The following is a 16,205-nucleotide window of genomic DNA, read 5'->3' as shown; positions in this document are numbered from 1 at the left end:
GGTTGAAAGAGGGAGCAGTCCATACAGAGGTAAAGTGTCCAAGTATGTACTTGAGCGTGTTGTATATAGTCCAGCAGTGGTATTGGGATAGCGCGGTGCGATGGGAGGGTTCATGCAGAAGAGTGAATAGGATATGCTATTGAGTAGCCCTTCGCACATATCCAGAGGTTGCAATGAGATTGGCCGAGAGAGTGAGGACCTTATTCGTCGCTTCCCTTTTTCTTTTTCTTTTTCTTTCTTTCTTTCTTTCTTTCTTTCTTTCCTTTCCCCCTTTCCTTCCTTTTCCTCATCTCCTCCTCCTCCTCCTCCTCCTCCTCCTCCTCCTCCTCCTCCTCCTTCTTCTTCTTCTTCCTATCTTTCCATCCCTCCCTCCCTCCCTCCTCGCTCTTTACCCTTCGCTCTTCGCTCCTCGCACTCCCTACGCCTGCCACACCCTTCACTCTTTTCTGCAGCCAACGAGAAGAGACCGAGCAGCCCATAACCCCAACCAGGCCTCCTCCTCCCTTCCCAAGCAAGACCCTCCTTACCCCTCTTGCCCCTCTTACCGCCCCGCACTGCACACCTCCACTACCTCACACCTCTCATCCCCTCACTCTCCAGTCTCGGACTAATCCTCCATTCCACCACATGATGATGCTCTACAAGCTGGTCGTCCTCGGGGTAAGTCCGTCTGAACCTCCTGCCATCCGTGGAGATGAACGACTGACTCTAACCAAACTCGTGCAATCCTGCTTCTTATTCGCTCGCAATAGGACGGAGGCGTTGGCAAGGTAAACATGAACACCCAGGCATATAGAAACTCCCAACCCATGGCTACATTGCTACCTGCCCAATGCTGCCCTCGAACCAATCGCGGTGCTTACTGGCTATCATCTCGAACATCCCACCTCTGCATCGTTGTATTATGCATCTTTTCCTTGTCGTCCCTCTTCCTCCTGCCTTGTCTTGCCCTGCCCTGCCTTGTCTTGCCCTGCCTTGTCTTGCCCTTGTGCTTGTTCTTTTTTGTCAATGCTCCTATATCCGTTAACGGAACGAGTCATCACGTCAACAAACCCTGCACTTGTTCCATGCTTCTTTCTTGTCAAAGTAGGAGTTGCGCGCCTATTTTCCCTTTACCAGCTGCATGATTGCCCCAGCTCTGGTCTGGCATCTTGCCCATCTTCCCATGCAGCTATCGCCTCGCTCTCGCTCTGAGTTTGAATACAAAAGAGATGGGGGGACATGGGGCCGAGAGAACCTGTTGTTCTGTCGCTGAAGAACAGTGAAACCACATGTGTTATCGTCCCATTTGTTTGAGAGATTGGTGGCAATGTTACTTTTGAGCAGGAGACATCTGCAATAGGCGGATTTTCTTTGGAAAAAGGACATTGGCATACTAATCGACTCTGCTAATTTTCTTGTGATGTATCTCCTTAGACTGCATTGACCATCCAGGCAAGTGAACCTAACCCTTCATATACACACACTACGTCCAATGTGTACATTGGATATATGAAGAAAGCGACCCGATACTCTGCATTGTATCTGTTATCGTCAGGATATATTACATGCGGCTGTGGCATAGTTTGATGTGCATCCATCTAAACGCAAGGCTGACAAAGGACCCTCCCCCTCCTTTTTCCTCTCTCCTGTCATCTCAAATAGTTGTGTTTAAATCACTTTGTGGGTAAGCAAAAACAAAAACAAAATGCTACTGGCGCTCGATATTATCGCGCGATGGCGATCGTCCGGAGCAATTGAGACTGTCGCAATGTTTGTAATATGTACACTAACGTCCATCCGATTCTTCTCTCCCAAATTATCTATGGACCTTATCTCAACACACGCTCCGACCATCAATTGAACAAACTATCCGGCGTCATTTGATAACCTTGCCATGGCATCTGCGGCGACTTAATCATTCCATATGACAGAGGTGAGTTTTCGGTAGCCGAAATCGTGTGTGCGTGTGTTTTGATGTGGTTTGGATATGGACCTGCGGGCATGAGCGATTGCTTCTTGCAGATGTTATCGTGCCTCTTGTTTTGAATCCGATTTCTTTTGGTTAATTGCATTTGCATTTGCATTTGTGCGCGTGCGACCGTGTGTTTGACGTTTTCATGGATGGCGCACGCACGAGAGCACTTGTTTTATCATCTCATTTTTTTTTCCCTTGCCATGCTTTCTGTATTTCAATTGCATGGGAACATGTGTAGTCATCACCATGTGCTCGCATGCGTGTTTGTTTATGCGTGGCATTGGGGAAGACGTGGTTAAAATAACAACAAAAAACGAAGACATGCATTGGGTGTGCTCAGTTAGACTGACATGAATATTCTCTTTGCCTCTTCTGTTTATTAGACATATGATCCTACTATCGAAGACTCTTATAGGAAGCAGGTGGTTATCGACGATCAAACATGCGTCCTCGAAGTTCTCGATACTGCCGGCCAAGAAGAATATACCGCACTGAGAGACCAATGGATCCGGTGAGTACCCCGTGGGATTTGCAACCGTGCTTGAAAGCGAATGCTCTGCTCTGCTCTTTCCTTGGTTTTTTACCTTCGTTTCTTTAGCGAAGGTACTGGTGCTCTCGTGCATATTCCTGGTTGAGCATCCAGAGGCAGTTGCGAATGCAGTTTTATTAACGCCTTGTCGGCTTTTTATTTTTTATCTTTTTTGTCAATATGATAGAGACGGCGAAGGATTCCTTTTGGTGTACTCAATTGCAGCTCGCTCGACCTTTGAGAGGATAAAGCGATTCCGGGACCAGATCACACGCGTGAAGGATACAGATAACGTGCCATTGATGTTGGTCGGCAACAAGTGCGACAGGTTGACGGAGCGCGAGGTTTCGCGAGACGAGGGCTATCAGATGTCGAAACTTTTACGATGCGACTTTACGGAGACATCGGCCAAGACCTGTGTCAATGTCGAGCGTTCGTTCTACAACGTTGTCAGGATGATCCGTCAGGCACGCGATGGCGGCGCACCACAGAAGAAGCCTGTCAAGAAAAAGTCAAAGTGCACGATTCTGTAATATGACTGACTACAGGTGCGGGAAGTAGGCGTGTTCGCATATATTTATTCTATTTTTTATTCACATCAACATCAGCAGCAACATCAACATCAACATCAACATCATCAACAGCAACAGCAACAGCAACAGCAGCAGCACCAGCAGCGGCAGCAGCGGCAACGGCAACAGCACCAGCACCAGCACCAGCACCAGCACCAGCACCAGCACCAGCACCAGCGCCAGCACCAGCATCAGCACCAGCACCAGTAGCATCGGCACCAGCACCAGCAACAGCAACAGCAGCAGCAGCGACAGCGACAGCAGCGGCAACCAGCAACAGCGACAGCAAAAAAAAAACAAAAACAAAAACAACAGCAAGCAAAAGCATCGTCATCAACACACAATAAAACTGATTCAAAGTAACAATGAGCCTAGCATTAAAAGGAGGGAGGATGTTCGGGGATGGTTTGGACGTTGCTGTCTGTTTACAAGCATCTTGGTGAGTATAGACTATTTGATGTCAAGGGTGCAAACGACAGGATACCATTTCGAAAAGCAGTTTTCTGTACAAGTGCATGGCTTTATTGGATTTGGGTTTGGGTTTGGGGTTTGTGGTCTCCATACTCTTTCCTTTCACGAATGTTGTTGGATGATGTGTATGCGTGTGCGTGCTTATTGTCTTATTTACAGGAGATGGCCCTTGCCAAAGTGTTGACCGGCATAGATAGAGTCGCCGTTGAGCTCCTCCTCGATGCGGAGCAACTGGTTGTATTTGGCCAGGCGCTCCGAGCGGCAAGGAGCACCCGTCTTGATCTGACCCGTGCGGAGACCGACGACGATATCGGCAATGGTGCAGTCCTCGGTCTCACCAGAGCGGTGAGAGACCATGATGCCCCATCCGGATTGCTGGGCAAGGAGAGCGGCCTAAAAAATGAATAAGGTGAAGGTGATAGATAAATAGCGCGGATTTAGGTTATTGAATAAAGTAAAAAAAAAAAGAGCACTTTGAGGGAAGGGGGTTTTTTTCGTGCATTGAAGTGAAATGAAGTGAAGCTGCCTGATAGAGGTATGAGCACTTCCTCTCGACTTTCATAAGAGAGCCCAGGACACCGGAAACGAGCCATCCAGCCAAAGGGTGCCCCGTTTTCCCTTCCCTTCCCCTCCCTTCCAGCGAACGAACCGTAAACATGGGCTGGTCAATTGAGGAGCACCAACACTACAAGTCGGCCACAATTTGCTGTTTTCCGGTCGTTGTTGCTCCCCCTCCCCTTCTCACCCCTCCTCCCTCGAGTAGAGCTCTGAAGGATGTTTCTCTGGACTCTCTCTATGCACTCATTCATATCCTTGTCCCTTGCAGCGAAGCGAGCCTTTTTTTTTCTTTTTTTTTTTTCTTGCATCTCATGCATTGTTCCTAAAATGGTGTCGTTCCGCTGTCAAAAAAACAGCCCAGCAAGAGGTACATTGTCTGGTACATACCTTGATGGACTCGGTGATGGTGCCGATCTGGTTAACCTTGAGCAACAAGGTATTGCAGGCCTTCCTCTCAATGGCGGTCATGATGCGGATGGGGTTGGTGACGGTCAAGTCATCACCGACGATCTGGACATGGGTCGAGCTAGTGAGGAGGGGCCAAGCATTCCAGTCATCCTGATCGAAAGGATCCTCGAGCAAGACGATCGGGTACCTGGCGGTGAAGTCCATGTACATGGTCGAGAGCTGCGCTCCGGTCAACCACTGGGAGGGATCGGACTGGGGGTTCTTAAAGTCCAAGTCATACATGCCATCCTTAAAGAACTCAGAAGCGGCGGCATCAATGCCGATCTTGACCTCGTTCGTGTAACCAGCCCTAGCGATGGCCTCCTTCAAGAGCTCGAGACCTTCGATGCTGCTCTGGATGTTGGGGGCGAATCCACCCTCGTCACCGACATTGGTGGCATCCTGACCGTATTTCTTCTTGATGACGGACTTGAGGGTGTGATAGACCTCCGAACCCATCTTCATGGCCTCAGCAAAGGAGGAGGCACCGGTGGGGAGGATCATGAATTCCTGCATGGCCAATTTGTTGCCGGCGTGGGAGCCTCCGTTGATGACGTTGAAGGCCGGGACGGGCAGGACGATCTTCTTGCCGCCGTAACCGGCCAAGTCAGCAATGTGACGGTAAAGAGGGACGCCCTTGGCGGCGGCACCGGCCTTGAGGACGGCCATGGAGATACCGAGGATGGCGTTGGCGCCGTACTTGGACTTGTTGGTGGTTCCGTCCAACCTGATCAGGAATTCATCCACCGCGCTCTGGTTCTGAACATCGATGTTGGCGCTGACCAGCGCGGGGCCGAGGTGTCGGTTGACGTTCTCAATAGCCTTGGTGACACCTAGGAAGAGGGCACGTACGTGAAAGTGGTGAGGGACATTGTTGGTGTGAAACGTGTGGGAAGATTTTTCCGGTGCTAATCGTTACAACCGCATTACACCATATCACGCCAGAAAAGCATTCATTCATCCGTGGGTTTCCCCTTATCCATCGCTGTCTTCTTTTTCTAGATCGTTGCTTCATCGACAAAGGACCTTGGGGTCTTTCTGGAAGCCTCTTGTGGGTCTTTTGTCTCTTGCACTTCTTTGGAATCAAAGCGCGTCCATCTTTTGTACCGAATAAAATGACCTACCCTTTCCAAAGTAGGCGTTCGCGTCGTTGTCACGGAGCTCGACGGCTTCGTGGACACCGGTGGAGGCACCGGAGGGAACGCCGGCACGGAAGACGCCTAAGATGTTGGAATGACATGGAGATAAAGGTAAAGCGTTAGATCTCGACTCGATAGGTTCAATTTGGATGTGGATTGTGTTCGATCGGACTTTTAGATATCCGTACCAAGCCCGGTGGTGACCTCGACCTCGATGGTGGGGTTGCCACGGGAGTCGAAGATCTGTCTGGCGTGGATCTTGGAGATAGTCATTGTTGGATGAGGGTTTGGTATTTTGATAGAGAAGGAGGGAGGGAAATTTGAATGAAGGAAGAGAGACGGAGAAGAGGAAATCGAAAGGAAGAGGAAGCCGTGTGCTAAACAATCCCGTCCAGCTGCATGACAGAACCAAGACAACCAGATACTAGGACCGGCTGGATACGAACATGGACTAAAATGTCGGCGCTGTTGTTGTTGTTGTTGTTGCTGCTGCTGCTGCTGCTGTGGGCGACGATAATGATGATGATGCTGTTATTGTTGACGCGGCAGTGGGGCGGCTGTAGACTTTTTTAGACATTTCGGACTTGTCCTACACATCCAAGGCGCGTTCGTAGAGCCATATCTCCAAACTGTATTTTATCACCTTCGCCCATCTCTCTCTCTCGCTCGTTTTTTTTTTTTTTTTTTTTTTTTTTTTTTTGGCCCAATTGCTATCCATTTCTTCTACAACTTCAAGAAGTTCCCTCTGGCCTGGCTATCGACCAGGCCATTGAGAGAAGATGCCAGGCTGGTAGTTTGATAAGATACTCCACACACAGCCCACTTCTGGGCAGTTGCTGGAACATGTGGAGTGTAATCGAGAGAGAGAGTCTGTGAGAATGAGAGAAAGAGATACCCAGTGTTCAATTGGCCTTATTTGCTTGGCACCTCATTTCCGTAAAAGTGGTAGAAAGTCACTGGTAGATATCCGCAGGAGTTATTTCGCTTGTACCTGCCAAGCGCCAAGTCTATGGTCGCAACCACAGCCCTCTCTCACAAGCCCACCACTCCCGAGTCAAGCGGTTAAATTTAAGGGCAATTGGCATTGGCATCGGCAATGGGCTGTTGGCTGCTGCAGGTGTCTCTCCCTCTCCCTCGCGTGTTGTTTGCTATGCGGTTGTTCGCTGTGTGGTTGTATGAACCGCTGAAAAAGAGTATAAAAGGAAAAGGAAGGGATTCGTTTCATTTGCTTCCACCAGCAACGCGGTTTATTCAAAGCAGTACCGCCCCTCCTCCCCCTCTTGGCCGGTTTGCCTCTTCGACGGACCAATACCAGCACAGCACAGCCTCATTCTTATCTCTCTCTCTCTCTCTCTCTTTCTCTCTGCCTCGCTCTCCGCCCTCTTCTCACACCCATCTCGACAGCTCCTTCTCTCATCACGCCTTTTCAGCTACATCCCATCCCTTGTCGCCTCTCATGACCGGCTCCAGCCAGCAGCTGCGGCAGCAACAGCAGCAAAAACAGCAGCAACAAGAACGGGCCATCCCCTACAACTTGGACCCGACCCAATCTTACACCCCCCTTTCGCCGCCAAACACGTTCATCAGTCCAGCGGGCCATGCCTCCGCGGGATCCGGTTATACCATCTCCGGACAAGGAATCATCTCCACAGGACCTGTAGGCCCTGGGACTGGTTCTACCATTGCTACTCCGCTGCTTCTGCCTCTCATCACCATCGCCGATGCTGCCACCAACTCCATCAGCAACACCCTCTCTTTGAACACTTCTGAGCACCTCCCTCTCCGCACCTCTTCACTCTATCCCTCCTCCTCTTCATCGATGGCACCCTCTATCGCTGCTACTGCTACCGCTGCTGCCTCCATTCCCACCCCCGCTACAGCCGCCGCCGTAGCCCCTGCCTCGTCCATTTCCACAGCAACCGTTGCCACTTCGTCTGTTCCTTCACCTTCATCCACACCCCGTCTCTCGCGGGACCAGACTGAGAGAACAGCAGTGACGAACGCTGGTCAGCCCACTCCAATGACCATTGAAGGCTACCAGGGGTACCATAGTACTGGCTCTTATCCCAATTCACCTGCCACCCCCTCCAATGGCTACGGATACGACTCTGCCTCGACCTCACAGCGCAGCAGCCAGGAGACTGGGACCGCACCGTCCGAAGACGACTATGCGCACATCTCGTTTGTGTACGCGAACGAAAAGCGATTTGGCGATTTCCATTCGCTCTTTAGGAGCGTTCCTGAGGACGAGAAACTGATCGAAGGTAACGACAGCTACCACTCGCCAATTGCTAAATGGTTTTATTTTTTGGGGAGGAGGAACCAATTGGGACGGGGGGGGAGAATGCAAATCGGGAATAGACATTTTTCGATACTTGTTTCTCGGTAGAGGGGGGCGGTGAGGCCCACTCGTTTTGGACACTCTCCACTGTGCAATCGATCCCCCTTGAGGCATATTCCATCTCCATCCTCACCAGGAAGAACCGGTTTGAACCAGCATCTTGTCCATCTGCCACGGACACACGTAATGCTTCAATGCCCTTTTAACCCAAAAAAAAAAAAAAGAAAAAAAAAAAGAGGGGCAGTCTGTTCAGATCGGTCCGTAGTGGCGTGTTGCGGTCGGAGAGGCCATCATAGCCCATATCCATCTCCAAGCCTACCCACACCACAAACATCTTGCGCTTCCAGGCCCAAGCACACGGGCACAATAAACCAACAAAACCAACAATGAAAAACCAGTTTGGGGGATGAAGCGCGAACGGCGCTCCCCCGAGTCTTGGCCACATCCACAACACGCAAAAGTGAGCGATTACCTAACCAGCCGATAACTGTCTCTTCTTTAGACTACGGTTGTGCCTTACAGAAGGAAATTTTGGTTCAAGGAAGGCTATACATCAGTGAGAACCATGTCTGCTTCAATGCCAACATCTTTGGCTGGGTCACAAATGTAAGTCTTTGCTCAGATATGTTATCCAAGAAGCATGGCCGACTCCCTCCCTCCTCCTCCCCCCCCTCCCCCCCCTCTTTTACCGAGGTTTTCTTTTAACCATCTACTTCTATGATAATAATAACTATGCAATCATAGCTTGTAATCGCCTTCTCGGAGATCACAGCTATCGAGAAGAGACTGACGGCGTTCGTCATCCCCAACGCGATCAGCATTGTAACCACCACGAACACAAAGGGGCACTTTTTCGCCTCGTTCCTATCGCGTGATGCCGCACACGATCTGTTGATGGCCGCCTGGAGAAAGTCATTCCCTTGTGCAGCAAATGCCTCGGTGGCGAGCTACGGCCCTGGAAACGGACCCAACCGCTTGGATCGATCGAGTATAAACGATGACGACGACAGCAATGACGGTCAGTCCTTTATCTCGGCCCGAGTCAACTCCGAATCCCGAAAGAATCGACACCGCCGCTCCTTCTCGAACGCGTCACAGAATTGGACAGGAGATGAGAGTACAGGTGGAAGAGATGACTACTGGGCCGAGGAAGAGGGTCTGGAAAAGACTAGCACTGACAATGATGTCCGTAGACGAGGATCCAAGAGGGCTGCCGTCAGGAAACTACTGAAAGGTACGAAGGCGATACCAATCTCCCAACCCGTACATCTGTAGGCCCGAGCGTGCGCTCTGTGCGGTGGCTATGCGTCATGTCAGATCGTTGGTACTAAAACGCCTTTTCCTGCTCTCATGCAATGATGCATATCTAGATGTTGTGGCCCCCATCATCCCGAGCGACGACCAGCGCAATGGTAATGTGTCTGTGTCTTCATTTTTTTTTGTCCCCCGCTTTTTTTTTTTATACCTCATCTCACTAATCTCTAACGTCCCATATCATTACAGCCTCTCTCTCGCCCAACAACACGGGCAGTAGAACCGGACGTGCTCGTTCAAAATCAGAAGCGCCGCCCCGTCCCACATCTTTTGATATTCCCCGGAATCGGGATTCTATCGTAACTGTGAGGTCATCGTTTGACACAGATGCCCTTTCGCCAGCAGTGTCGCGTCCTCATGCGGTTACGGGGTCATCGTCCAGCCCCCGGCCAGAAACTGCTTCACCCTCGAGCTCATCAGCGCCAAAACCTTCAGGATCGTCTTCCTCTGCGCGTCAGACACCTACGACGTGCAAATGTTCCAAGGACAATCGACATTACTCCAACCAATTCATGTCCGAAACGTATCCAGGAACCATCCAAGCGATATGGAAATTGCTCTTTGATTCAGATTTCAGCAAGGGCTTCCTGACATCCGAGGCGATGAAGGGTGCGGATGTGCAAGAAGAGTCCTGGCAAAAGGCAGCGGATGGGACCTCGACCAAGACGACGAGATATACCAAATGGCTTGGGATGCCGATCGGGCCCAAGACCACGAAGGCGATCTTAACGGATGTGTGCGAGCATAAGGACTTTGATGAATACGTGACAGCGGTGACGACGACCTCGACACCAGACGTGCCTTCAGGAAACAGCTTCACGACCAAGGTCCGGACCTGTATTACATGGGCTGGTCCCAATCAAGTTCAGGTTGTGGTCACAGGCGGCGTTGAGTTCACAAAGAGTAGCTGGATCAAGGGACAGATCGAGAAGGGTGCGGCTGAGGGGTTGACGACGCATTACAAGGAACTGAACAGCAGCATCAGGAAACACATTGCTGCCAATCCAAAGAGCTTTGTGGGATCCGGCGCCTCCTCGAGCGGCGGCAAGGTATCAGGTTCTGGAGCAGCATCATCGTCCTCTGAAGAGCGAGAGCGTAGCAGCGGAAGGGAGGGCACGCCAACCGGTTCAGTAGCTGGATCACAGGCGAATGGAGCTCAAGGACAGAGTAGTGTGGGGTCAGCCAACGTTGCTCAACAGGCACCCGCTGCAGGAAGGCCATCATCGTCCGCGGATTTTAGGCCCGCACTCTTCAAGGCGATGGATTGGAATCATGGGGCGACTTCTCAGCTGGTGCTGATTACTGTTCTGGTGGCAGTGATGCTGGCGAACATGTACATCTTTTTCCAGATTTCCAGCGTCAGTTCGCAGATCGAGAGGATCCAGAGCGATATTCTGTTTGTGGACCATCAACGCCAAAAGCATCAACAACAACAATATCGTCATCCTTCCCTTGATTTCTCGAGACCGTCTCCAGCTGGATCTGGACGGGTTCCTGCGGGACCAGAGAGATATCAGGGCGAGATGGATGAACTTGAGAGAGACGAGCTGTTTGCGCGAGAACAGGAGGATGCGATGTGGGTGTGGTTGACGGAACGGGAGGCACGGCATCAGCAGTATAGGTCGTGGAGTGGTGTTCGATCTGAGAAGGAGCGCAAGAGAGAGCAACCGTTGCCCACGGCCGTGCCACAGCAGCAGAAAGAGCAGAAAGAGCAGAAAGAGCAGAAGGAGCAGAGGGAGCGGAGGGAGCAGAAGCAGCGCAGGCTTACGGAGACTGAGGCGAGACTGCAGGCCAGGATTGAAGAGCTACAGAAGCAGATGGCAGCTCTAGAGAGGTATTCTTCGATGGTGAAGGTTACAACGCTCGCGGTTGAGCACGACATTCCTTCTGCTTGAAGCGGCTTTCAATCGCTGTTGTTTTCTTGATTCCCATTTTCGCATTCGCATATTACTTGAAAGACGAGTAGAAATAAAAAAATATAGCATTTCTCATAGAAGATGTTCAATGCCCGGCAGGAAGACTAAAAAAAAAAAAAGAAAGAAGCAAGATGCACACAGCCACCAGTGCGTGTAGCACCGCGTTTTGGGTCTGATATATCCCGTTCAGACATAGCTCTCCTGAATAACCCAAAAAGCAGCTTTTTTCTTCTTTGCTTCACTACTCTCTCGTTCAGAGGCGATGTCTTGTCAAATTCTTCATTTATTATCAATTAATCCCGAACAAAAGAAAGAAAGAAGGGAAAAAAAAAAAAAAAAAAAAAAAGCCTCGTCCACCCTAGAACTCATACCACTTCTTATTCGCGTTCCTAGCATTCAATTCCCGAGCGGCTGCCAAGAAGTCGTTGCTGGCGACATTCATCTCCGCAGTCTTGTCACCAAGCTCGCCCAGTCGTTTGCCGCGCTCGTCGAGGGTCTGGAGTGTATCGCCCATCATGCCCGCAAGACCTGAGGGGGGAGCAGCACCACCGTCCTTTGGCGGAGGTGAAGGTCTCGTGCCCGGCGGGCCTTGGACACCGGCGCGTTTCAGGATCGGGTTCTCGGCTCTGTAGTGTTCTCCGCCCACTTTTTTTTTTTTTTTTTTTTTTTTTTTTTTCGAAGATAATATAAAGGAGCCAAAGGGTTTGCGGTTAGTTTCAGTTGTCGAACGACCTAGCGAGCGAGCGCGAGCAACACTAATAATAATAAAAAAAAAAGAACGAAGGGCAAGGAAAAGCAAACTTACAAAGCTCATCCAGATCTTCCTGACTCGGTGACTCCTCGGCCGCTGACTGACCCAGCCCAAACCAACCTAAAGCGCCGCCATGCGAAGCCGCCGCGGAAGCAGCCGCATTCGAGGGCCTAGGCGGGATCTGGATCCCATGATCATACAACTGCAAAAACATCGCCGCCTCCGCAGACCGTTCCTGCTTCCACCCTTGTCTTGTCTGGATCCACCGATCATGTCCCCAAAGACTATACATCCTCCATTCGTACTTCAGGATCGGGACCAAGATCCGTCCGTCTGGTAAGATGATACTCTCACGCAACCTCTCTGGTTCGAGTACGATGGGGAGGAAGAGTTCTCCACCGGGGACGGGTAAGGGGATAGGTTCGAGTTTGGGGACGCTGAAGAGGATGATTCGGCCGGATTCGGTGATACAGAGGATGCAGCAGGCGCCAGCGTGGTAGATGACATTCGCAGCCATGATCTTTCCGACTTTGGCGGCAAAGATACCTGTTGTGTTATTGTTGTTGTTATTGGTGAGCTCAGTTCCGGTGCTGGAGAGGAGATCGAGCTTGTGGATACGGCGGGAGGTGCAGTTCATGTGCAGACGGATACCGTATTCGGAGACGCAGACGAGGTAATTGAGACGTTGCTGGGCCTTGTTCATGACTTTTCCTTGAACTTCCTTCAAGGTCGTATACAAAGATGGCTTTGCGGTTCCACTACCAATGGAGGACTCGGGTGGGGAGGATCGATGACCCTGAGCGTATCCAGGATCGTCCTCTGATCGTCTTGGAGACAAAGACGGGCTGTGTGACTTGGGTGGTGGTACTGGAGGATGTGGCTGGTTGGCGAGGTCGTAGGATCCAGAGGCTTGCGTGAGCGATGTGAATATGGTGCTGCTGGTCGCTGCTGTGGATACGGTCGAGACGCTCGGAGTGGACTGCGTTGCAGCAGCAGCAGTGGCGGCTGTGGTCTCGGATGGGGAGAGGACATTGATGATGGAGGTATGAATTGACGCGTACTGCTCCTTGGTCTGGAATGTCTCCACCTTTCTCACACGGCGGAATTGTTGAAGTTGCGATGGGTTGTAGTCTGGAGGAGAGATAGCAAAGATCATGTAGATGCCGTTGTTCGATCCAGCGAGGAGTAACAACGACGGCATCTTGTCCTGGTCACTCGTGGTGGAGACCACGAATTGGAGGGTGGTGATGACTACACCCACGCGCTGGAGAGTCTGAGGATCGACGGTTGAGTGGCCTCCATGGGTGGGCTGAGATGAGGTATCGGATTCGTATTGGTGGGTGCTGTTGTCATCGTTCACATTGGCACTCCTGTCGCGATCCAACATCACCACCTTCAGGTCTTCAACATGCAGCACTTTTCCTGACCGACTGTCTGTAATGCTAAGAGTGTAAAACTCGTCCGATACCGCGATGAGCCCGCATCCAGATACTGCAATCTGGTTGATCGATCCCATGTGCAGAGTCGACAGGAACACCGACAAGAACTCGGATCCGTTAGGGAGCGAGGCCTCCGTGAATGCTGGACGTGGTGGAAGCGATGGCGATGGCGCTCGGTCAGGAGGCGAGGACATGGGATTTAATCCGCCTGGGGGCTCATCGCGCAGCTTGACAGGATCGACTGGAGAATGTGGGACCAGATAATCTAGATCCTCCTCGTTCGGCATTAGGGATCCGGTGTCGGAGAGACCGGTATCTGATCGCTTCGGGGCTGCAGGTGGAGCGATTTGTGATGTACCAATATGTCCCGAAACTTGGTGCGGGGGTGGTGAAGGCATAGTCATCACATTACCGGGCTGCGGTTCTGGCTCCTGAACGGTAGGAGTTTGATGCCGGGGTGATTGGGTTGGCATTTGATCTGGAATGGGTTGGAGAGACTGGACATGTTCATGTCCAATTGCGTTGTCGTGACCATTGATATTCATAGCCTCCTTCAGGCTTGTTGCCAAAGCATCATCCACAGGCGATCCGGGCATAGTCCTGGCAACACTCGGCTGCCGCGACACATCCACGTACGTAGAAAGATGTCCATAGATCCAGTTTCCATTCGAGAACCCCACAGCCAGGACCTGGCTATGAACTGAAAACTCAAACTCCACGATCGTTCCTTGGTTCTTGAAGAATAGCGGTTCGAGTTCAACAGTGAGATGGCGTAGAGGTTGAAGGGATGCTGCCTCCCAGAAGCGAATGCTCTTGTCTGCATGAGCAGTGACCAAAATGTCTCGACAGAGTCGGGACTCGTCCATCGCCGCGACCTGTATTCCACGAAGGGGTATCCTTGCTACTTTGGCTGATCTTTGGTGGTGGCTGATGTCGTGACCGTAGACTAATCGGTCGTAGATATCCTGAGGCAGATGTCCGTACACTTTGGCACTCACCAATCTCGGTTCCACGAAGGAAAGAGCCGAAGGGACAGTTTGTGGGGCATATGATGCATCAAAGCTGAACGACTTCACGCCGCCGCGGTTCGTAAGCACGAGAATGGACACGGGATCGAACGCGCCGTTGAACCAGGGTGAATCTCGAGGAAGGACGATAAAATCCAGGATATCTGATTCCATTGACAGCATGTGTTGACGTTTAGGGCTGCGGTAGTCTGGTTTGGCAGGGAATTCAAAGAGGTGTAATCCGTACATGTCGATCGAGCTCGTTCCGCCTCCGACTATGAGCGTGGTGTCCTGTTTATTCTCGTGCAAGCACCAAGAGAGTTGGTAGATCGGTACAAACTGCGCAGAATCTCGTTCAAAGACAGGCCTGATCCCTGGAACGTTGACCTGCAATTCATGAATGGTCCTCGCCAGAACAGGTCTCTCCTGCCGAATATCCCAGAACACAAAGCATCCGTCGTCGTAGCCACTGACAAAGCCCAATCCGTCTGGCCGCCAAGAGATCACGGTGACATGAGGATATCGGCTTTCGTTGATGCCAAACATTCCATCCGGAGCTACAATCCCTCCCATGGCCCCAGGAGGGATCTCGTAGATGAAGGTACGGATGACTGACTTCAGTTTGAGGTTCCAGAGCGCCACTCCGGTGTTATACGCGATCAACAGTTGGTTATTGTCTTTAGGATGTGTCTGGATCGAGATCACCATAGAGTGTCTCCCTCCTTCGGGTAAAGTGTTGGGGATCCTATAGGGTACTGCCTGGCCTCTGTACACATCAAAGACGTCGATCGTGCCGTCTTTTAATCCGTGGAAGAGCCAGTTGGATCCGGAGAGGAGCTCCATGCAGGTGACGATATTGCGCGCATTCCTGACAAAGAGGCGCTGCCTCTTGATGAGATCAAAGACTGTGATGGCATTCTTCGCGTCGATGACTATGAGAACGGGAGAGCCTGGTTGGAAGGCCATCATCTTGACGGAGACTGCCTCCTCGAGCTCGAGATAGCCTGCCAATTCTGGTGCTCCTGTTACTGCAATTGCACCCTTGAACGTGCCTAAGATGCGATATGAAGATACAATTGGCCCATGATCAGTTCTTTGGAGTCTTCTGATCTCATCTCAACAGTTAAAAAAAAAAAAAAAAAAAAAAAAAAAAAAGAAGATAGAACACCACAATGTTCCTCGATTTGTAGCCATGCGTATAGGAGGAGGAGTACCATACGGCCAATTGCTTACCGCAGGCGAGGAGACTCTGAACAGGGTCGACAGCCATGGCAGAGATGAGAGCTGGCAGTCCATACCGTCTTGTCTAAAGAACATTGGGCTCCCCAAATTGGCGCAGCTATCAGCATGTGGAAGATAATGGATGGCGTGTCGATATTCATTTCTACTGGAGTTACAGCTGCACATGCATACCTCGCAAAAGGAAAGGGTTTCAACCGCCAGATTGGCCGAGAGATCCTGCGCAAACCGCTTGGTGCCCTCCTTCTGTAGGGCCTGCCGAATACCACGTGCACCCTCAGTCTGCACCACAGCCTTGATCTTGTTGAAGAACGCCATAGGTTGTGTGGATATGGAGTAGGCAAGGGTTTGAATTTGGGGAGGGGGAGAGGGGGGTTAAGAATAATGGCCGGATAAGTTGTGGCAGAAAAGGGTATATGGTACAAGAGAGGAGGAGCAGGGCGATGAAGGCACCAAAAGCGATTCTGTTCCCGGAGGATGGACCGACAAGAAGGCGTGAAAGGCATGGACCTGGCTGTGTTCAGG

At 51.2% G+C, this 16,205-nt stretch overlaps 4 protein-coding genes across 4 annotated transcripts; 2 read left to right on the top strand and 2 right to left on the bottom strand.

Moving 5' to 3' along the window:
• The first annotated feature begins 296 nt into the window (after positions 1–296).
• On the top strand, positions 297–3,225 carry BC939DRAFT_460697 (small GTPase superfamily). Its single transcript, XM_051556919.1, has 6 exons — positions 297–660; positions 753–770; positions 1,417–1,434; positions 1,645–1,666; positions 2,339–2,468; positions 2,674–3,225. Exons 1-6 carry the CDS (start codon positions 628–630, stop codon positions 3,017–3,019), a joined length of 567 nt encoding a protein of 188 aa, XP_051409164.1. The 5' UTR covers positions 297–627; the 3' UTR covers positions 3,020–3,225.
• A 15-nt stretch (positions 3,226–3,240) lies between these two features.
• Positions 3,241–6,047, bottom strand: BC939DRAFT_460692 (enolase). The gene is made up of 4 exons (XM_051556918.1): positions 5,862–6,047; positions 5,659–5,754; positions 4,475–5,367; positions 3,241–3,922 (listed from the first exon to the last, which is right to left on the bottom strand). The coding sequence occupies exons 1-4, from the start codon at positions 5,944–5,946 to the stop codon at positions 3,683–3,685; spliced, it is 1,314 nt and encodes a 437-aa protein (XP_051409163.1). The 5' UTR covers positions 5,947–6,047; the 3' UTR covers positions 3,241–3,682.
• Positions 6,048–6,911: 864 nt separating this feature from the next.
• On the top strand, positions 6,912–11,311 carry BC939DRAFT_460689 (uncharacterized protein). Its single transcript, XM_051556917.1, has 5 exons — positions 6,912–7,937; positions 8,517–8,620; positions 8,759–9,248; positions 9,385–9,426; positions 9,518–11,311. The coding sequence occupies exons 1-5, from the start codon at positions 7,130–7,132 to the stop codon at positions 11,221–11,223; spliced, it is 3,150 nt and encodes a 1,049-aa protein (XP_051409162.1). The 5' UTR covers positions 6,912–7,129; the 3' UTR covers positions 11,224–11,311.
• A 278-nt stretch (positions 11,312–11,589) lies between these two features.
• BC939DRAFT_531438 (uncharacterized protein) lies at positions 11,590–16,167 on the bottom strand. Its single transcript, XM_051561610.1, has 4 exons — positions 15,855–16,167; positions 15,675–15,747; positions 12,050–15,493; positions 11,590–11,889 (listed from the first exon to the last, which is right to left on the bottom strand). The coding sequence occupies exons 1-4, from the start codon at positions 15,996–15,998 to the stop codon at positions 11,603–11,605; spliced, it is 3,948 nt and encodes a 1,315-aa protein (XP_051409161.1). The 5' UTR covers positions 15,999–16,167; the 3' UTR covers positions 11,590–11,602.
• Positions 16,168–16,205: the final 38 nt, after the last annotated feature.

The sequence above is a fragment of the Gamsiella multidivaricata genome (genome assembly GCF_025024155.1).
Source record: "Gamsiella multidivaricata strain RSA 2152 chromosome Unknown BC939scaffold_63, whole genome shotgun sequence".
Classification (NCBI taxonomy): domain Eukaryota; kingdom Fungi; phylum Mortierellomycota; class Mortierellomycetes; order Mortierellales; family Mortierellaceae; genus Gamsiella; species Gamsiella multidivaricata.
Note: the sequence above shows the minus strand (reverse complement) of the source record. Positions and strands in the feature narration are given on the sequence as shown.